Source organism: Desmodus rotundus, chromosome 5 (assembly GCF_022682495.2).
Source record: "Desmodus rotundus isolate HL8 chromosome 5, HLdesRot8A.1, whole genome shotgun sequence".
NCBI lineage: Eukaryota > Metazoa > Chordata > Mammalia > Chiroptera > Phyllostomidae > Desmodus > Desmodus rotundus.
In genome coordinates, this window is record NC_071391.1 from 162,950,800 (window position 1) to 162,965,004 (window position 14,205).

Genomic DNA, 14,205 nt, shown 5'->3' on the forward strand with positions numbered 1-14,205 from the left:
GCTGTGGAGCTTGTTTAACATATGTTGTATTTCATTATGTTTTCTTTATTTCTTCTCTTCTCTATATTGAGATATACAAAGAATGAGAAGAAGAGATCTGATCTGCCTAATACAAACTGCTGCCAAATTGATCCTTCTAAAATATATTCATTGTGTCTCTGCATGCATGGTTTCCTTGCCTACTAAATGAAGCTTGAAGTCTTCATCCTGGCCTTTTGAGCAGCAGTCTTAAGTCGTCGTCACCAATTCTCTCTTTTTACCCCTTATTTTCCATTATATACTATTCATTCTGGGCAGGCTGCTAATTTCAGAGCATACTCTGTTTACCTGTTTCTTCAGTCATGTTGTTTCACTTTCTGTCTTTCAGTGCTCATTTTAAAAAATAAGAAAAATTCCCTGCTTCCTTTCACTCTCCTTCCTGCCCCTTATTTGAGTGTGGTCTCTCCTCTGCATCTTTTAATTATACAGCTGACCCTCAGACAATATGGGTTTGAACTGCAAAGGTCCACTTGGATTTTTCTTGCCTTTTTACATTTTGTACAGCACAGAGCCTGAACCATTGAAAGTTTCATTGAAGCGAATTCACTGTGATCCTTCCTGATTCCTGGGCTCAGGTGCTTCCTGAGGATTCAGTGTGCTGAGGAGATGCAGGTTCTCAGTGACAGAACTCAAGGCAGAAGATGTGAGATGAGGATCTTATTCTTTTTTTTCCCCCTCTTACTCACTTGCTTTTAATTTAACTGGTTTTTAAACTAAGTTTTTAAAGTGGAATCAACCAGTAGTGTAAAGGAAATTATTTTCTAACACTTGTCATGTAAACTCAAATTTTTTAGTCCTTTTTTGGAATAAGACAGGCTTCTTTGCTGGTTACAAGGTTATTTCTGAGTTGCAAAGATTATCTTGCTCCCTCCACGTTTTTGAAATTCCTGTGTTCCCCCATTCAATCTTGGTTGCTGTAACCAGACCAGACAATGTGTGAAGATACCATTTTCTTGCTTCTTCAGTGGAAACCTTAGTGGCACACAATAACTGTTCCAGGTTTGTCAAATAGATGCATTGGTTCTCCCTATAAAAATAATCTATTGTTTTGATATTAAAAATAAATTTGAAAGCCTCAAATGGGGTATTTTATTTAGAATGATTTTCAGAAGTTTTTGTCCAAAAATGTTTCAGGAGAACTAAGCTCATTTTAGGATTTTCCAAGCATGTCTCTAGCTACATGTAAGATGTTTCATTCACTTAAAAAAATTTTTTTAAAAAGTACATATTAGCTGTAGAAAATACAAATAAACAAATACAAGAAAATAAAAATCATCCAGAATTCCATTAGCTGAGATGAAACCACTGTTAACTTTTCTGACTTATTTTTTGTTTTATTTTATATATATGTATATGTAGTCAATTATATGGTGTTTTTGCAACACCCACTGAGGAATTTAACAATCTTTTCTCTAACAAATAGAAACATTGGAACAGGAGCATCATTAAGTATATTCTGTGTGCTAAGTATTTATACTCTTTATCTCATTTTATCTTTGCAACAGTTCTGTGAGATTCCTATGTAGGTGAAAGCACTGAAATTTAGAGGGGTTAATTGGCTACATACTTCATAAATAGGTAGGACTTTGGCGCAGGTTTGTTGACATCTAAATCCATGCTTCTAAGCAGTACTCTGTGCAGTGTGATAATGAATAGCTGCAGTATCTGGCTGGTTTTATCCATCCATGTTGAATAGAAGAGAAGGAGCTAAAAACAAAGGGGAGTGTATAGAGATTCTGAGGGAGATTATAATAGAACCATTCAGAAAGGGACATTGTCAGAAGGAAGTTCAATGGAAACTAGCTTTCCTAAAGTAATAGTGCTTTATTGTAGTACTTTGTAATACTAGTGCTAATGAATTTTAAAAGTGGATGTTTGGCATGAATACAACTATCGCCTCCCAATGTTTGTTCTGTAGATCAGGTCAAAGACTATAAGCTGGTGGTTCTTGGCTCTTGTGTAGAGAGCCAGTTAGGCATTCTGTCACAATAGATTAAATGAAACTCAGGTCTCATTAACTAGAGCATCTACCCCAAATAGTCTTCATTAAACATTTTATAGATCTTATGTAGAGCTATCGATAGATTTTGCTGAACTTGTTGAGTTAGACAATTCAGCACTATGCCAGTCACTAGGCCTCCCCACATATTAATGCTTGTATTCTCTTCCTGAAGGAGCTTATGGAACAGACATGTACACAATTAATTATAATATTAGTTTATTATAAATACTATGGAAACACAGAGAAGGACGTAGTTTTTCATAAAGAATCACCAAAAGTAAAGTCAACAAGCATTTTCTCATGTTAGAAAATCATCTTATGCTTGTTTGTCTAACTTTTTGTTTATTTGAATGAATGGCCTTTTCCTTCCACGTTTGTTTTTGTTTCGTTAATTCATTTATAAAAGATTAAACATACAAATATTTAACTATTTCCTACCATTTGACAAGTATCTCTTTGTTTCTGTTCATAGCTATGCTTTACAACAGAATTCTTAAAATTCTTTTATGGTCTGAGTCGTAGGAAATAATTTTACAGTATGAATTAATTGATTGACTTATGTTATATGGGTTGCTTTTTGTAATGAAATTAGAAAGAATTCAAAATTTAATTTATTCTTAGATTAAGTGAAGGTTTGAAGAGTGGTATAAATATAGAAGAGGGAATACCATAGCGACCTCTTTTTAACGGCATTTTAAACATTTTTTAAAACAACATGTAACAGCAATGCTGGAATGAGCATTTGCTTTGAGATGATTGATTACTGGACATAAAAATCAGTTAAAAATCTGGTCTATCTGCTGTGGAAGATATTTCCAGTTTTAAGACTAGGATCTTTTGTCCCTTAATCCCCTGCTCCCCACCCATGTTTTCATATTGCTTCTCCATGGGTTTATTTCCAGCATTCTGTAAGTGTCATACTATATAAATAAAAGGAATTGTTATTCCAGTTTAGTAAGTTAATACAGAGGATGGGTGTAACCTTTGACCCTTATCATAACATATTTGGCTCTTTGCATATAGGATTCTTTTCCTATAAAGTTATAGTATTTCAGATTACTTCAAATATCAAAATATTTTAAAATGAGAAGTGATGTAATCTATTGATGTAATAACCTTTATTTTGACTTGTAATTTGATTAGGCAGTTCTTATTCTGGGCTGTATTTTCTTTATAGCCATATCGAAGTTTTGTTTACTTGTTATATCAAGTACTGAGAGGGGATGTTAAAATTTCCAACTGAAATTGTGGATTTGTCAGTTTTTTTCTTTAATTCTGTCAATTTTTGCTTCATGAATTTTCAGGCTCATTTATTAGATGCATATCTATTTAGAATTTTTATGCCTTCCTGATGTGTTACACTCCTTTTGTCTGAATTATCCTCTTTTGCTCTTTGCTTTAAAGTCTACTTTGTTATTAATATTGCTCTGTTCACTTTATTTTTGCTGTTTGCATGGTATATCTTATCCCATCCTTTTACTTTCAACCTATTTGGTCTTATATTTAAAATATATAAGGTTAGGTTCTGCTTTTAAATTAGTTCTCATAATTTTGCCTCTGAATTGGAGTGTTTAGTCCATTTATATTTGCATTTACTTTAGACTGTTTAAAATTGTCTCTTAGGAACCCAAGACGAATTCATTTTCATTTATTCATTTTTCTCTTCATTCTTCAGATTGATTTGAGTTCAAGTTTATTGGCTCCTTCCATCTCCATTCTCTGTTTAGCCTTTCCAAAGATTTTTCCATTTTAGGGTTTTTTTTTTTTCAGTTGTAGAATTTCCACCTGGTTCTTTTTTGTGGTTTCCATTCCCCTGGATACTTCCCTTTTGTTCACTCAAGAGTATTTTAAAAGTTTTCTCTTTGACATATTTTCTTTGTTAGCTAAGTCCAACATCTATTGGGGGTTTCTATTTTTTGCTTGATGATGAATCATATTTTCCTTTTTACCTATCATAATTTTAAATTATATACTGGTCCTTATTGATATGTGATAGGAACTCTGGATTCTGTTGTTTTTCTTTGATGAATGTTTATTTTCATTTTAACAAGCTGTCCAGTTATTTGCTCATCACCCTTACCTTGTTCAGGCTTCGTTTTCCACTTTGTAAATGTAGATATGTGAAAAGACTAAGTTGCTTCCCAAGTTCTTTTTACTGGGAGGACTGAACCCCACAACTCTGCTCCTCTTTTGTTCTTTTAGGGTCTGGTATTATTAGGGCTTGTTAGGGAGTGCTAGAGTAGGCCTTGCTTTAGAGCATGATTCTTTCTCCTAATCTCACCTGGATATCCAAAAAATTGTCAGGGTTTCTCCACTCTTGAGTGGCTGGAAATCGAATGTCCCTCCAGTGCTGTTTAAACTGTAGTAGTGTCTCTCTTCTGTAATCAACCCCATAGCAGTTGCTCTCTGGTAAACCTCGGGTACTTTCTCTTTGGGTACTTCATCCCTTAGCCAAGGACTCACTCACACCGTACTTCTAGGCACCTCGCCCTGCATTGCTCTTTACTTTCCTGTTTCTGCCCAGCATAATTTTACCTGCCTCACCCATCTTGAATTCTGATCTCTGCTCCCTCAACTGAGCAGGACCAGTATGCTTATTTAAGGTGATCACTTATATGTTGGTTGAGGCAGTGTTTGGATAGTTATAGTGCTGACTTGGTGAGTTTCTCTCTCTTAGGGATTATAGTCTCATGCTGCCTATTTGACAAAGGCCTGAAAACAGTTGGTTTGTGTGTTTTGCCATTTTGTTGTGTTTTTTACCCACAAATACATTTATTTAAGACCTTTATTAACAGGTGCTTGCAATTTATTGACTTGTTTGAAAAAAATCAACTTGTAAACTTTTATTACAGATTAAAAATGAGGCTCTTAAAAATCTTAACTTGACCAGATATGAAGAAGTTTAAAAACCTTTAAAGGTGTATTGAGAAAAATGAGGCTTTTTTTAAAAAAAAAAAAACACGTTGATCATTACCAAAAAGACATCTTTAGGTAAAAACAATAAAACAGATAATGCAGATAGTTCTAGTTATCTGGTCAATGGGCAAAAAGCAAGCACTTAAGGTTTTCAGCCCCAATCTTTTGCTCATTTCTTATTTCTGGAATTTCATATTCATTTCTTCTTCTTAAATGATCTAATCTGGATGCTGGTAGAATGGTAAGCCAGCATTTACTCACCCCCACCTTGCTCAGCTTCTGGAGCAGACGAATTCTTAGCTGGTGGATCAGCTGCTTTTATCTCTTTGCCATCTTGTGGAATAGGGTTGTCTGGGCATCTGCATCAGTAATTGAAGTTGCCATGGTACTGACATATTGAGATGGCTGCTGACCTTGCATCTCATCTCCTTGGTTTTCCTTATCTTCTTCATTGATGTCTTCTCTAGGCTGCCTTTGGTGAGGAAGGCCCCTGCAGAATCATGTTCTGTAGCCCCTTACATACTGTCTCACTGGTCTACCTTGTTCTCCTGCACACTGGTTGTCAGCACCCTCCATCCTTTCTCCCTGCACAGGAGAGAGAAGACTGTGATTGGAAGACTGTGGTTTATGCCCACTGGGTCTCTGCATGCAGTAAGGTGGGAACTGTTACCCACCATGGGACGGCACTGTGGGACCTGGCCTTCAGGAGCACTCTCTGATCCTCCTTTCTTTTTCCCACTCTCACTATTCTGACAATTCTGGCAATTAGTGGAAGACCCCTGTGGCGTGGATAGCGTCTGTAATGGTTAGTCTACTACACATTTACTGTCTTGCTCTGGAACTCCACCAGGGCCTGCAACATTTGCCGACTCCACACCCTTTTCTCCACAGTCTCTCCATCTCTAAACTGCGTAGGTACTTCCTGGGGTTATTCTTCTTTATGGACGTCTGCTGTACAAATACATCCTCTTTGGTGTCATTCCTGTTGATGAAGCCATATCCCTTTCTTACATTGAACTATTTAACTGTTCCTAAAACCTTTGTTGCACTGACCTTTTTGTCCCCGCTGTAAAGGCCACCTGAGCCACCACTCCCTGCACTGCTACTTGTGGTGCCAGGCTTGGGCTTGGTGTTGGCAGTGCTAAGGGTGAGGGTGGCATCAGCAGAGGGCAGTTGCTGGGTCTCGGCCTCATTGGTCATGGTAGCGGTGGTGGTAGGCAGCTGCGGCAGCTGTGACTACTGTTGGGTGGTGGTGGTGGGGCTGCTCAGGGCTCTCTGTGGTCCCCTCTCTGTTCCCGCTAACAGTCGAACTCTGTCTTGTCATTTTGGTGGTTGTTTACAGTGGGAGGGCATGCAGGTACTAGTTACTCTATCCTAGCCAGAAGGGCATGATTCTGAATGATAACATATTTACTGTTTCATGCTAAGACTTGTCTGTCTTTTCTGTCAGTGATTTGTTCATGTCCATTCAACAAGTAACATTTCTTACGTGGGTGGATGGTGGGGGGCGCTCTCTTTACTGAACAGGTACATCATTGCCTAATTTTCTAAAATTTTACTGCATTTTATAAATTTTCAGATCTGTAAAGTATGGTGGTTCTTCCATATCTTTTCTGGGGAGGACATGAGCATTCCTTTGGTTGACCTTATTTAAATTAATTAATCAATTAATTTTATCCTTACCCAAGGATATGTTTATTGATTTTCAAAAGAGAGGAAGGGAAGGAGGGAGGGAGGTGGAGAGAGAGAGAGACATCAGTGTGAGAGAGAAATATCAATTGATTGCCTCTCCTATGCATCCCATCCAGGGATTGAACCCACAGTCTACATATGTGCCCTGACAGGGAATTGAACCTGCAACCTTTTGGTGTATGGGGACAATGTTCCAACAACTGAGCCACCTGGCTAGGGCTGGTTGACCTTATTTTAATCAATATAATAAAAGTATTGATCTCATATGTGGGTAGTACTTGATGAATGATAACGAGAAATATTCCCTGTTGATTTTTTCTTATAACTGGAAATTTATAGTTTGGCCAATATAAAATTTTTTTTCAGACATTAATTCATTCATCAAATATTTAGTGAATATCTATTTTAATTGCCAGTGATGTCATTGTACCTGGCACTGAGGGTATAATGGAGAATAAAACAGGCACCAATAATCTTAACTTTTGTTGAGCTTACGTTCTAATATGGGAGACAGACAATAAATATAAGGTAACAACATAAAAAAATTATAAGTATGGTATGTGCTAGGGAAAAAGCAAGTAAGAGAGTTCTAGGGTAGGGAGCAATGAATTCCTACTTTGGATTGGGTGGTCACTCATTTGAGTTTGTATTTCAGTTAAGTAGAGAAGAGCTAGTCTCTGGGGAAGAGGTGAAGTCAAGAGACTGTGATAGATTTTCTAGTACCTTCCAGGTGCCAGTAAAGATCCTCAGGAAAGGTATATTAGAGGAACTGAAAGAAGGTAAGTGTGCCTGAAGTACGAACAAGGAGAAGAAAATGATGAGGTTTCAATTGGGAAGGTGGGAGTAGGCTAGATCATTTAGGTCTCTCTCTGATCTGTCATCAGGAACTCAGTTGCCTTTTATCATCTTTCCTCCTGTCCTCAGTAGTGTGACCATATACTCTGTTGTACAAAAACTGGCATACTTCTGAATGGAAGGGGAGGGGGCACTAAGTGAATGGAAGGCTGGTTCGACAGATACAGACAGTCTAGCCCTGTTCTGGGGAAAGCGTTCTAATTGTGGGTAATGCCTATGTGGAAATAGCATAGGTACAGATTCTTGGATGCAGACAACCTTTAAATCTTCATTCTACTCACTATGTATGTAGTCCTCAAGCAAGTTACTTAATTTCTCTGTGCCTCAAATTTCTCATTTGTAACAAGTGGAAATAATGCCTTATTAGGATTGTTACAAAGATTAAGTAAGATGGCCCTGGCCATTGTGGCTCAGTTGGTTGGAGTGTGCTCCTGTAAACTGGAAGGTTGCAGGTTTGATTCCTAGGCAGAGCACGGGCCTAGGTTGCAGTTTTGGTCCCTGGTCAGGGTGTGTACTAGAGCTGGTCCATGTTTATCTTTCACATCGATGTTTCTCTCCCCCATGCTTTTCCCCCTTTTCCCCTCTCTCTAAAATCAATAGGCATGTCATAGGGTGAAGATAAAAAAAAAAGAAAAGATTAAATAAGATTGTACATTTATCAAAACACACTGTGTGTGGCACATAGTAAGCATCACACAGTAAATGTATTCTTTCAACAAATATTTATTGAAAGGTTATTATGTGCCAGGCATTATCTTAGACAGTGGTGATTAAGCAGTGAACGAAACAGAGATTCTTGCCTTCATTGGGTTTAAATTCTAATGCTGAGAGATAATAAAATAAATAAGTTAAAAATAGGGTATAAGATGGTAATAAGTGCAGTGGAGCAAAAGCAAGGAAGAGAGAATGGAATAGGGAATGTACGGGCAGCAGAGGGGGAGGATGACTTGAAAGTTTAAGTGGCTTGATAAGAGTAGACCCCACTGAGAAGGTAACATTTGAGCAGGAATTTTAAAGAAGTGAGGGACCAGGTCCTGCTTGCGGTAAGAGGTGATTTTAGACAGAGGGAACAAAACATGTAGAAATGAGAAGGGAAGCTATTAGGGTTATTTAAAGTGAGGAGTGACAGGAAATGGTATATATTTTGGACAGGTCATCAGATTGTTGGTGGGTGAGAGTGACAGCAGGAAAACTGGGTGAGACTATTGCAGGAAATTGAAATAAGATGTTAGATGAGGGCGGTACCAATGGAGATAGTTAAAAATGGTTGGCTTCAGAAACGGTGTGAAGGTAGGAGTGACATGACTGGCTGATGAGTTTGACGAGCTGTATGAGAGAAAAAGAGCCAAAGGTTTTTAGCCAGAGCAGCTGGAAAGATGAAGATGCCATTTACTGCAGTGGGAAAGACAGGATAAATTCATGATGAGGATTTGGAGTTCAGTTTCAAACATCCTGTTAGTTATCCAGGAATAAATGTTAGCAGTTATTATTTATTATTATCCAGTAAATGTTAGTTATTATAATTATTCATTAAATATTTATTATTGGTTTTGTGAATTTGCTATGTTATATTCTAGGATTAAAATGGAGGTCAAAATAGACACTGCCCTTGCCCTTACAGAATTTATAGTTTAATGAAGAAGATAAGAATTAATCAAATAACCATATTGTTGATACTTGTTTCCCTTAAAAACCTCTTAAATAGGATATGTAGAAAGAAATAAGGATGACAACAAAATTACAAATATTCCTTGATATCTACATTTATTAGGTTCTTTTCATAAATGATAGTGAAGGATAGTGAAGGATATATATCTTGTAAGTTTCTCATTTTACAGTATTCTTAAAATTGGTTAGCTTAATTAACATGAGGGAATGAAGCTTCAAGAATTCAGCTTTATTTAGATGAAATGAGAGTTGTATTTTGAACTTGGAATTTAAAGAAGCTATGGTATGTTTCATGAAATATTTAGGCTGTTGAGAATTTTCTCCTTTGTTTCTTTCATTAAAAATGTTATTCTTTTAGTTTTTATTAGTTACCTAAGAATCATTGTATTTTGTGATAAAGTCTTTTAATAATAGCACTATAGTATGATCTATTGTTCACCTTTCTTTTCATAAAATTAAAATATTAATAATTTTTTGTATTTTAAAAATCAACAGGTTCGTCATAAAGCATCACAGAAGGTTTATGCTATGAAACTTCTTAGTAAGTTTGAAATGATAAAAAGATCAGATTCTGCTTTTTTCTGGGAAGAAAGAGATATTATGGCCTTTGCCAACAGTCCCTGGGTGGTTCAGGTAAGCATACTAACTTATTTAAGTGTATTTCCCTCTTTTATAAGTACTTACATTCATAATTATTGATTTTATGTGCTAAATATCCTATATCTCCTTTACATGGTGACAACGCACTTATTTTAAATAAGATCTAATTTATACACTTGTTTAATGTCCCTAAGTAGTATTCATATGGACTTGACATGTAAAACTTACATTTATTTATGGAAGCAAGTATTACTTGCAACTTTTTAAATCTCTTTATAAAGAATGGGGTTGGGTTGGTTAAAAGTATGCTATTATCTCCTGTCTACTGTTTCTTGTGATTTATGTAATGAAAACAAGAATCCACCTATCTCAAAATAAAAAAAACTTAACGCAAGCTCTTGGTCTGTGGCAGTCTGTCCAACCTGCAGGTCACCCAGCCTACAGTTTGGATGAATTTCAAAACACCATGTGGAGCTGTTTGAATCTTTCTACTTTAATGTTATCAATAAACCATTGACAACTTTAAAAAAAAAACTTCATGCAATAAAGATTTTGAAAATTCTTTTGCAGTCCTTTATGTATTACCTATAATGTAAGACAGTCTTGAGTTCCTAATTCAGCCTTGTATTTGACTCTTAATAAGGAATTGATAATTCTGTTTTGCCTTCTTTTCAGGGATATCCCTTACTAGCTTTGTTTCTCTAAAGATTTTTTTATACTAGTAACTAATTTTACAAACATTTTGAACAAGTGTCAGGAGTAAGATTAGGAGTATCAATGCATGTGCAGAATACTTAAATCAGGGGTGTCAAACTCATTTTCACCAGGGGCCACATCCGCCTCACTGCTGCCTTCAAAGGACCAAATGTAATTTTAGGACTGTATAAATGTAACTACTCCTTAACTAGGGGCAAGGAGCTCGGCTCTGCCACCAGGTAGAAACAAGGTGCCGGGCCAGATAAAACAAGGTGGAGGGCCAATTTGGCCCACAGGCCCTACGTTTGCTACCTGTGACTTAAATGCTCTGGGAGTTTGATACCTTGCTTATAGAAGACAATTTTGAGGTTAAAAAAAAAATTGCCACATTGATAAAAAACTTCATGCAATAATTTGTCCACTTTCAGGCATTCTAAGTGGGTAAGTTTGTCATCAAACCTGATACAAGTATGAATAAATCTAAATCTCCGTAAAGATATTTTAAGTCTAAGAAGTTCAGCCCCACTACCATCTGTAGCTCATAAATCCTGCAAATTTAGCTGATTACTGCAGTGTAAACCAGCTATATATTAGAGGCCTAGAAATGCTTTCAATTTGGTTTTGTCCATTTAGCATCTCTTCTCTCATGAAAACTGGCTTGAGATAAAATCGATGTATTTATTTGTATATAATAAAATAAGATCTAAAATATCATTTATACTAAATCAGTTCGAAGTTTCAAGTTCTGTCTTGGCATTTTTGTGTTCGGCCGAACTAGTAGAAGTTGACGCAAAATACTCTGCAGCTGCTTTCTAATTTGTTTTCTTACTGAATTTCCCCTCCATTTTGCTTCTTTATCCTTTCCAAAAAAATACTCTTCATTCATGTCTAATTCATCTTCACCTTCTTCACTAGAAATATCTTGCTCAGTATCCAGATCTTCTGAACGAACTTCCACATAATCTTCCTTTTATAAATCACTTTCCTTTTCACATTTGACTCTGTCATTCTCATCATTGGACTTAAGTAGTATTCACTGAAGTTCTTCAACATCTCCTGGATTATCAAATCGATATATATTTTCCAGACATTTTCAATGGTAAATGAAAAAAAAAACACAACACTGACTTCGAAGCTCACGAAGAAAAGTAACTACACCAACACCGACGATGGAGTTCATGGTATCTCTCAGATACAGTTTACTGTCAAATATCACACACCCTTACGAAACACGTTATAACCAAAGTGATGGCTTAAACATCATGGTTTAACATTAGTCACGTACAAATGTGCAGCTGGTTGTGACCTTGAATGTATGCACCTGATATATGTAACAACATTTAAGAAAAGAGTTTGTATCTCTGAGATCAGCTGTGACCTCCACAGGATGAACTGACCAGATTCACCATGGTAGATACCTTAATTCATCCTTCTAATAACCTGTTGATCTGGTCTTCCCTATTGCCAACATCATCACATTCTACAAAATGGATGGTCTTTCCTTCATTCCACCTTTTGGAGAAGACAATTTAAAGGGCCACAAGAAGTTGTTTGCTTCTTTGAGGTGTTTTCCAATGGTATCAATTTCACAAATCAGACCCTCCATGCAGATGAAGCCATATTACCAAGAGATTGAGCAGTCAGTGTGTTATCTGTCAGGGCAATTAGTTTTTTGTTGTTGTTTCTGATTTTGTCATAACCACGCTTGTAGATCAGTTCATGTATTGACTTGAGGTTTGGTTACCCCCGTGCAATATATGGTTCTGCTTTCTCAGCATTTTAACTGAAACCTTGTTGAGCTTAACAAAGGTACCATTGAAGATCTGGCAAAGGCGAAGAAGCTGCAGCACCTTTTGGACCTTTGGGCTTACACTATTGATACCTCTAATCCTGATGACAAATACCAGTTTGAGTTCCGCAGGTACATGGAAGTGGCCAGCTTTTCTTGCCATCCTAGCCATTCTACTCAGTTCTGTACATGTCTGTATTCCAAGTGGTAGTACTTAGCTTTTTCATAGATAAGCTTCCTCCTTGCCTTTCAAAGCATCTTTTGTGCAAACTTCTTTCTCAGGTGCTTGATCTTCAGCTCTGCGAAATTCCTTTGCTTTTTTTAAGGGTTTCTGGCACAGCAGGACCTTTTTCTTCTTTTCTCCACCATCCATAGTTCCAGCCAGAAAAGAGCTGACCATTATTTCTTCTCTCTCAACTCTTCAACCTCTTTCTCTGACCTGAGTTACACATATATAGTCTGCTTGATGTTGTCCTGTGGGTAACTGATATTCTCTGTTTGTTTTTTTTATTTTTTCACAGTCTTTTTGTTGTTGTTCTGGTGTGCCTCATTTTATATAGTTTTTGTGCTATGTCTTTAAATTCACTTATTTTTCTTCTCCAATGTCCAATCTAACTCTAATCCCATCCCACCTGACTTCTTTCATTCAGCAAAATTATTTTGAGACTTGTCCATGATGTAATATTCCTTTTTTAAAAAAAAGATTTATTTATTTAGTTTTTATTTTTAGAGAGAGGGGAAGGGAGAGAGAGAGGGAGAGAAACATCAATGTGTGGTTTCCTCTCACATGCCCCCCACTGGGGCCTGGCTGGCAACCCAGGCATGTGCCCTGACTGGGACCCTTTGGTTCACAGTCCGGCGCTCAGTCCGCTGAGCCACACCACCAGGGCCATGATGTAATATTTCAATAGTTCATTCCTTTTTATTGCCAAATAATATTCCATTACATGGATACATGACAGTTTGTTCATTCATTTGTCCATAGACATTTGGGTGGTTTCCAGTTTTTGTCTCTTGTGAATAAAGCTGCATTATTAAGTTATTAGCAGATCAACTGGTATAATTCCATGATTTTTAGGAAATAATTTACAGTTGTGTACCCATCACTGAAATCTGATATTAGAACATTTTTAAGCATCCCTAAATGATAACTTGTACACATTTATAGTCATTTTCCATTTTCCTCCAGCCCCAGGCAACCCCTAATGTGCTTACTATCTCTATAGATTTGCCTTTTCTGGACATTTTGGATAAATGGAATCATGCAGTAGTTGTGTTTTGGGTCAGGTAGCTTTCCCTTAGTATACTGTTTTGAAGTGCATGCATATTGTGCCATATGTTGTACTTCATTTCTTTTTTAGTGCTCAATGATATTTCATTATATGGTGTAGAATAACAAAGAATATATTTTCTTTGTCCCCAGTTCATAGCAGAGAGCTTTTAAAAGTGCTTGAATTTCCCCTTTGTTGTGCTAATCTTTGTTGTGCTAATCTTTGTTGTGCTAATGAGACAACTCCCTGTAGCCTTCTGCTAGCTTGAGACAGGACCAACTGGTCACCAGAAAGACCAAGCTGCCCAGACTCCAGGGAGGAGAAGAGAGCTGAAAACTGAGTTAAATCACATGGCCAGTGATTTATTTAATGATGCCTATGTAATGAGATCTTAATTAAAATTCAGGACATTGACACTCAGTGGAGCTTCCCTACTGGTTAACTCATTGACATGCAGAGTGTAGTGCACCCCAATTCCACAAGAAGGCACAGAAACTCTGCGCTCTGTCTCAGACTTCACCCTGTGTGCATCCTTTATAATAAAACTGTGATTGGAAGTATAGTTCTCAGAATCCCCCTGGTAGCCTGGGGCCTTGGAAAGTGTGGCTGACGTCTGAAGTGAGGGCAGTCTTGTGGAGGACTGAGCTCTCGACTTGTGGGATCTGATACTAACTCTA

The 14,205-nt window shown here is 37.0% G+C and overlaps 1 protein-coding gene and 2 pseudogenes across 1 annotated transcript in view; 1 reads left to right on the top strand and 2 right to left on the bottom strand.

The window, feature by feature from the left end:
* ROCK2 (Rho associated coiled-coil containing protein kinase 2) overlaps positions 1-14,205 on the top strand; it is a 99,539-nt gene that overhangs the window by 43,825 nt on the left and 41,509 nt on the right. The window contains exon 4 of the mRNA XM_053924026.2: positions 9,668-9,805. Within this exon, the coding sequence (XP_053780001.1) occupies positions 9,668-9,805 (138 nt within the window). The remainder of the gene's footprint in view (positions 1-9,667; positions 9,806-14,205) is intronic.
* LOC112297720 (Y-box-binding protein 1 pseudogene) lies at positions 5,071-6,157 on the bottom strand (annotated as a pseudogene).
* Positions 11,518-12,863, bottom strand: LOC112297721 (large ribosomal subunit protein uL30-like; annotated as a pseudogene).